General features: G+C 38.1%; 1 protein-coding gene across 7 annotated transcripts in view; it reads right to left on the bottom strand.

Moving 5' to 3' along the window:
* Positions 1–1,833: 1,833 nt before the first annotated feature.
* Positions 1,834–8,292, bottom strand: part of RHOT1 (ras homolog family member T1) — a 90,808-nt gene continuing 84,349 nt past the window's right edge. For 4 of the 7 annotated variants that reach the window (XM_006154365.1, XM_006154367.1, XM_006154366.1 and 1 more), the window contains one exon: positions 1,834–2,741. In XM_006154365.1, the coding sequence (XP_006154427.1) occupies positions 2,624–2,741 (118 nt within the window). In that variant the 3' untranslated portion in view covers positions 1,834–2,623. Of the gene's footprint in view, positions 2,742–4,235; positions 4,380–8,292 lie in introns of all 7 variants that reach the window. The other 3 variants (XM_006154363.1, XM_006154364.1, XM_027774146.1) reach the window with 1 other exon arrangement.

The raw sequence follows: 8,292 nt of genomic DNA, 5'->3' as shown, positions 1-8,292 counted from the left end.
ACAAAAAAAAAAAAAAAGAATGATTTGGGGCTGGCAGGTGGCATGGTGGTTGAAGGCACTGGACTTCCACATGGCTGATCATAGTTCAAGTCCTGAACCTGGTGGTTTGCTTTCTCGCTTTCTCTCTGTCTCGCTCTAGTCAAGTTAAAATATAACAACGATGATAAATAAATAAAGGAAATAATTCTTAAAAAGATTTTGGACTAGCAGTTGACATAATGGCTATGTCACTGGACTCCCATATAGTCGACCATGGATCGAGTCCCGGACCTGGTGGCTTAAACTCGCGTCAGGCATTTCTGCATGTGTGCCCTAGATCCCGAGAGGAGAAAGGAGAAGGGATTGCAGCGTGGCCATCCCCCCTGGAGGATGATTTCTCGCTTTCTGTCTCTCTGTCTTTCTGGTGAGCACACATACCCTATAGCAAAAACCTCCCCCCGCCAAAAAAAAACTTATTAAACTTATTTATTCTAATTTGACCAGTGAGAGGAAAAAATTATTTTACTTATTTATTTTAATTTGACCAGAGAGGGACAGAGTGAGAGAGAAAGAAAGTGAGAAAGCAAGCTGCCAGGTCTGGGACTCAAACCGTCATGGGCTATGTGGGAGTCCAGTGCCCTTCACCACCATGCCACCCACCAGCCCCTCCTTAGTTCTCTTATAGCTTGCATTCTCTGAGCAAACTATAAAAGCCAGGAGACGCCTATGACTGTATTCGTATTTTCCGCACACTAATTTCTAAAGTGGACGAGAAATAAAAACATCCACGTGTGCCTGTAGGTTAAGGAAGAGAAAGCAGTGAGCATCTCCTCTGCTCCCTCGCCCCTCCTTACAGCAGAGGAAGGGAAAGGCAGCTCCGCCTAGTGAAGGGGATGTGCTGAGAACAGGTGCAAGGTCGGGTGGCTGCGAGTCTACCTTCTTGGAATCAAAGGTACCTAAGCGTCAAGTGAAAAGACTGAGAAAATCTAAACATACAGATGCATTACTTTTCACCTACTGGCAACTAACTCCTTCCTCTGTTTCTCACAAACACAGTAATCTGTGAAGCATATTCATTTACAACAATATTTCAGTCAAAACAGAAAAGAATTTGGAAGGAATGAATTAGTTGTCATTGAAAGTTATATAACTGGTATTAATTTATTAGGGAAATTCTCAGAAAATAATAAAAATGAGGAGTCAACAGGTTTTTGGATCATTTTTCTTTTTCTTCAGATTGAGAATGGCTGTAGGAAAGGGAGAAACAGGGAAGTATGCAAATAAACATGGCATGTGTTACGTACAAGCGCACAGCTAGTAGGTTATGCTGCTACCAGTTGCTTGAAGTGTGATCTTGTGAGAAAATGTCCCTCGGAAAAGCAAAAGTACATCAGGCTGAAGGGGAAACAAACATGGAAACTATAGCAGAGACCATATTAAGTAGGTATGCACAGAGGACAACTGGCCTTTTCTAAGAACAGACTTTTCTCCAATTTGTAAATAAATCCCCTCTTACATATTTAAAGCCTACTTGACTTATTTCCTTCTGTTATCTTTTTATATAAAATATAGTTTCAATGGAGGAATGACAAACCAGGGGACTTGACTCACATTGGTATAGAAATATTTACTTGGTTAAGACAAAAAACTCAAAATCACAGTACACAGCAGTTATTTATTTAAATACTTGAAAAGGTTGATGATGGAAAAAATAGGTTTGTCATGAGTTTATAGTCATTAGATTTATTTTATCATTTAAAAAAGTGCTGCTTCTAGGTTATCCTAGCCAGATATAGAACAGTCCATGACACATGCAGCTGCTATACTGTACTATGGCAGACACAGCCATTATAGAATGATTTACACCTTGGGAGGAAATTTGGTAGAGTAAGGGTGACTGTTTATTTAAACTAAAAACATTGATAATATACAAATTGTTTTTTTTCTCATTTGATTGAAAGGGCTATAAAATTCAACACTGACAGATGAAGCAACATAATCATAGGTAACACCTTGGCTAATTGTTTTTACCTTACTTCTTCCTTAAAGGAGAGCCGCACACTCGCTACACAGTTTTCTAGACTGCACAAGGGCTTCAAGGCTGGCTTACCACAAGTAACTGAAAGAAAGTTGCGTTGGTAAGCTGACGCTGACTCGTGTGTTTTTAAAAACGGAGAGATCAATGGCAAATTGTGCCTCTTGTACTTGTAGAACCCAAAGGATCATTCTGAGTAAATGTGAAATAAATAAGTGATCCATGAGTAAATACAATCTCTGAGCTGACTTAAATCTAGGAGAATGAACCAACTGAGCACTAACAATACCATGTAGAAATGTCTAGAAACATCATTTCTAGAATTCAGTTTGGGAGACCATATCTTGCATAAGTATGTACATTATTTACAAAATATTCCCTTTTGGCCTCTGAAATTTAGCCATTTTAGTTTGGCTGTTAAGCTGTTTTCTTTCCATATGCTAGCCAATACTGCAGTTATAACTATCATTAAAATACTCCTATGCATGAATTACAAATATTAATAAAGTAACTCTGCACGTATAAATATCTCAATAGTTCTAGCAGAATTTAAAGCATTCAGAATGTACATAAAAGTATTTGTTTTTGGTAGGGCCAGTAATTTTTTAATCATCGCTGTTTTAATAATGCTTTGTACATAGCAAAGCCCAAAACTGCAAAAACAGTAGCACCAAAACTTGCTCGAAGCCAAAACGTGGAGCTCTTGAGGTCAGCTTGTGTCACGTGCCTGTAGTCAGAAAATATAATTAATATTTAAAACATGATTAGTAGGAAAACCTTATTCCAATCCTATTAACAGTCTACTTTTAGGGAAGTATTAGCACACTTGTCAGGCTAATGCACACTGCAATGCTTACCGAAATGTTTACCAATAGAGTCACGTACACACTGCTTAGGTAATCATTATCTTAAACAAAAAGACCGGTACAAAAAGTAATGTAGCTATTAATAAGGGCAACTGTATTTGCCATTAGCTACTGCTTGAGAGTAGATGTCTAAAATTTTATGTATTTTCTTCACATGAGAAATGAAGAAGTTCCAACAAATCAACAGATGAAGAATTTCCAGGAAATCATTTTTTAATACCACCATGGTCCTTCAAAATGAGTACCAAGGAATTGAATTCTCACAATTTTGAGGGTCATAGTCATGGAACTTAAATAATGTACAATCTCCTGTCCCCCAGAGCCAAAAAAACTACTTTGTAAGCAGTTATGCGACAAGTGACAATACTTTTCTAAGAGCAATGGTTAAAATCAACTTTGGAAACATGAGCCCCATAAAAATTTACCAAAAAAAAATCCCAAAGGAGAAGGGGAAAATTTACCAGTTTGCATTAATTTGGTTACTGCTAATTAGAAAGAGAGAGCGAAGAGAGAAAAGACAAACCCTGGTGTTAGACAGGCAGTGATGATGATACAAACTAAAAGACACGATGGAATGCCACATAATGGACCGAAAGTGATGACGGAGAAGAAGCCATGATATGCATAACAAGAACAGGGACAGCCTGTACCACAAACTGAACGTGTGAGCATGCTCAGTTAATAACGCTGCTAAGCACCTCAAGGGTCTCAAGTATGACAGCTTACCATGAAGAGGATAAAGCTCTAAAATAAAGGTTGGAACAATTTATTCAAGTGTCACTGAAGTCTTAGTTTAGTGAACACAATAGAGGTAATTTAGAAAACTTACAGAATTAAGAACAAAGAAAGACTGTCTAGTTTAGGTTATTTTATAACTATGTTAAGCCAACAAATTTGAAGCAAAAGTCAGACGTTAAAAGACCAAGACACTGACATGTGCAAAAGAGTTAAGAGCCAAGAATTCACACTGTACAAACTATTTTGCTTCAGCAATAGTAACAGAATGCTCAGATTAGTTATCACAAAATGCAATCTGTATGTCCCTAGGAACAAAAGTCTAGGTGCTCCAAGTCAGAGTGCTCCATGCTTATCATTATGGCAAAGCAACACACAGCACTCCAATTTCTCATCCTCACTGGTCTCTATTAAAAAATCACTTCTCACATAATTATTTTTTTTACCAAGCAAAGTGACAGCCCAGGTTTATTCTATTTTGCAAGTTAGTTCTGCTAACAGGAAATGTTTTATTTAAAAAAAAAAAAAAAAAAGGTTAGGGTAGAAAATACTTAGGTTTCAGTTTTTCCAGTTGGAAAAACTCCAACAAGGCCAACCCATTGGATTGTAGGCAATGTTACCTGGCTTCAAGAAAAAGTGGACCGTGAGATGACTCCATGAAGATGGAATCTTCTACAGAGCTGACGGCGTGCACCTGGTGAGTAATACTGCCCTCGTCGTCTGCTAACAGCATGGCACCCCACTCAGCTACCCGGGCTCTTAACCTTTTATACACATGCACACAGTTTGCGGTTCACAGCAGAGCTCATGAAAGAGGGGAGCTTAAAAATAACATCCCCCAATTAAACATCCCAAACATAAACTGAGTTGACACCCTATATGCTGCATCTCATGCTTTCTATATTTAAAATAAATATATTCTATAGCAAATTGCCAAACTTACAAAAAAAATGTATCTATACATACACTTGTAAAACAGTCACACACCAGATAAGGAAACCTAAAGCTGTTTAGGTTTAATATGTATTCTCTATAAGTTCCTCTGAGGCTGCTCTTAGTACATCTGAAACACTCAGAGAGTGCATGTAACTCAGACGATAGGGAGTACCTGACATGTGGTAGCTGTACGTACTCACTGGAAATGACGTTAACAGCTAACAATCATGACGTTTACATTGGGTTGTTGGAAAAGCCGTGACACTATTTTTCTGTGCAAAAATGTGTCCTGACTTTTCCAAAGACCTAGTAGATGCTTTAATTTCAGATTACCAAAGCCTACTAATACACATCCGTGAAAGACGGAGTCCGACATCTCAAACTCGCGGACCTACAGCGAGAGTAAAGATGTGTATAGCTCCAAGAGATGTACAGAGGTGAAGGTGAGAACACAGGCTACAACTGCATTAGAGCTTCTGCGTCAGCTCTGGGCTCCCAAATGACGACCACACATCGTCACTGAGAGAGGGTTTCTTCTCTTTCACTTTTTACTTTTCATTTTAACTTAGGGAAGACAAGAATTAGGATTAAATCGAGCCATTATCCCATTAAAATAAGTCGAAATATTTTATCCTAAGTATTATTCAAAAGTGGATTATCGGATTCACACAGCTCCCTTTGCTATGTCTTAAAAAAAGTAGTACCACTCATGAAATAACGTATTCTGACTTTTATTAGTTTTCTTTTGCATTCAAGATAGTAATTATTATTTTCCCCAAACTATGATATAGCCTTTAATAGGTGAAAGAGAAGTCCATATTTATATATAAGAAACAATATATATATGTTCAAGATACAGCTAGTTTATAACCTAAGGCAAGTATTAACTCACAAAATACATCCCAATAGCTCCATCAATGTTACAGAAGTTGTCCAAGGTACATTTAGACAAGGAGAGCTACTTAGAGAACTATTTTATGCCTTTAGCATGTGTATTTAAAAGCTGTCCTGCCAGGATCTATTTATAAAAGAGAAAGCATTTATAATGGATGGCACGCTTGTCGTTGCTTAGCTAACTGACATCAGTAGAACAGAGAACAGTGTGATCTTAAACATATTCCATAAGTTGGAACCAGCAGGTGGCATGGTGGTGAAGGTGCTGGACACTCCCACATAGCTGACCACAGTTCGAGTCCCAGACCCAGTGGCTTGCTTTCTCGCTTTCCCTCTCTGGTCAAATTAAAATAAATGAATGAATGAATAAAATAAAATAAATAATTCTTAAAAAAACATATTCCATAAGTAAGTAACAGAAACTGTTTTCATGTTTGTCATTTTGGGTCTCAAACAGAAGATAAGTAACAGTTTCATAAAGCTGCTTCCTTGTTGTTCATTTCTAAACTTAAGCAGAAATAATTTTCTGACAATTCAAAACTATAATTCTTTCAGATGACTCATATTAAATATCATCTTAGAATAAAATCTTATTGCATAGTATTTTCTTTTTAAAGTTTTTTTTTTTTTAAATGATTAAAAAGGTAACATGTACCCATTAGAAACTATATGGAGGGCCAGTTCCTTGGCCTGGTGGTTAAGGCAGTCAGATCCCACATGGCCCAATGTGCAGCTAGAAACCTGCCCTTAGTGCTTTGAGAAACAGGCTGGCTATGTATGTGTGTGCCCTAAATTTCAAATAGGGTGGGGAAATGGAGAGAATACTGCAGCCCTGTTGGGGGTGCTTTTCCCCTCTCCCTCTCTCTTTGGCACAAGCACACACCCTCTGGCAAATAAATTTTTTAAAATATTTAAAGAAAAAGAAAATATATGGAAAATAAAACAAAGTAGGACAAAATTACAAAGTGTTATCATTTAAGGCAACTAATTAAAATCTGGGGTATTTCCATTTAGACTGTTTTTTATAGAGCTGCAAACATAATCTGTGTAATTTATGTAATATAACATAATATATCTGGTTAAGCCTGCTATAAGATAAGGACTTCTCCATAGATTATGGAAACATAACTTTAAATAGCTGCATTACATCCCATTCCCCTATTTCTAGCTATCTCCATTTATAGGTGACTATACGGTGATGAATATATGTCCACATAAGATTTTTCTCTATATTTAGGATATTTTCCTTAAGATAGACTTCCAAGAATGACTATTACACTGTGTGTAGACACGTATGTGTGTAAAGGTTCTTTTTAAAATTTAAATAATTATCTTTAATTGTATTTATTATTCTTTTTAAAATTTGCTGTAGGACACATGTACTTTCCAGGGAGAGAGAGACAAAGAGAAAGCAAGCTGCCATGTCTGGGACTTGAACTGTGGTTAGTCAGTGGGAGCCCAGCAACTTAACCACCATACCACCTGCTGACTCCCAAGGTTCTTTTTTCAACCTAATGATATGTGAGAATCATTGAATTTTCCCATTCTATGTGGAATAAGATCACTTAGTTCGAGATCTTTTTTTTTTTTTTTGGAGAGGTTTTTGCTATAGGGTGTGTGCGCTCTCCAAAAAGACAGAGACAGAGAGACAGAAAGCAAGAAATGAATATGAGAAATAATGACTGAATGCTGGAATGTAACCCTAGTTAATCATCTGCAACTTGTCTCAGCTTTCAAGCTCTCTGGTGGAAAGCACCTATCTGGGGTGTTGGCTTTCTGGCTTGAAGTGCTAGGGCCCTCATGTATACTGGCTGCCAAGCTCCCTTGGTGCAGGTGTGGAGCCAATCACATGTCTGGATTTGGGTATGGTTAGGGCCGCTACTATACAATGCAGGAGAAGATGTTTCAAAATCCAGAAAATAAAGAGTTAAAGGAAAAACTAACTGCTCATGTGAATAGTCACACAGGCATATACAGGGTGGCCAAAATTCTCATTTATCTTTGCAATGAATACCTTAAAAAGGCATACCAAATACTTTAGATTAATTCTGCAACTTATGATGAGCATGAAAACATAAACTAAAATCTTTATTGCCTTGGGTCCGGCAGGTGGCGTGGTGGTTAAGGGTGCTGGGCTCCCACATGGCTGACTGTGGTTCAAATCCTGGACCTGTTGGCTTGCTTTCTCACTTTCTCTCTGTCTGTTCCTCTCTGGTCAAATTTAAATAAATACAGCTAAATAAAAAATAATTCTTAAAAAAAATCTTTATTGGCTCAATGTATTTAACCAATAATAAATAAAGGTCATGTTATCAGAACCAGCCAATGGAGTAAGTACGTCACCTGACTCCCACGTAGTTGACCACGGTTCAAGTCCCAGACATGGCAGCTTACAATTCACACCCACCATGTGTGTGTGTGTGCCCAAAATCCCAAGAGGAGAATGGAGGAGAAGGGACTGTGGCATAGTCATCCCCTTGGGCATGTTTTTTTGCTTTCTATCTGTCTCTCTGGCAAGCACACACAGCCTATAGCAATACTGAGAAACATAAAATATCAAGAGCTCAAGGGAATTAAAGACGTTCCAGATATTCCAGAACATGAAGAGACTTCAAAATGTTCATGGAGGGACTAGCAATTGGCATAATGGCTATGTTGCTGGACTCCCATGTAGTTGACCGTGGTTCAAGTCCCAGGCCTGGTGGCTTAAACTCATGCCAGGCACGTGCGCATGTGTGACCAAGATCCCAAGAAGAGGGACCAGCAATTAGCGTAATGGCTATGTCGCTGGACTCCCACATAGTCGACTGCGGTTCAAGTCCCGGATCCGGTGGCTTAAACTCATGC

The sequence above is a fragment of the Tupaia chinensis genome, unplaced genomic scaffold (assembly GCF_000334495.1).
Source record: "Tupaia chinensis unplaced genomic scaffold, TupChi_1.0 Scaffold000407_1, whole genome shotgun sequence".
NCBI classification, from domain to species: domain Eukaryota; kingdom Metazoa; phylum Chordata; class Mammalia; order Scandentia; family Tupaiidae; genus Tupaia; species Tupaia belangeri.
Note: the sequence above shows the minus strand (reverse complement) of the source record. Positions and strands in the feature narration are given on the sequence as shown.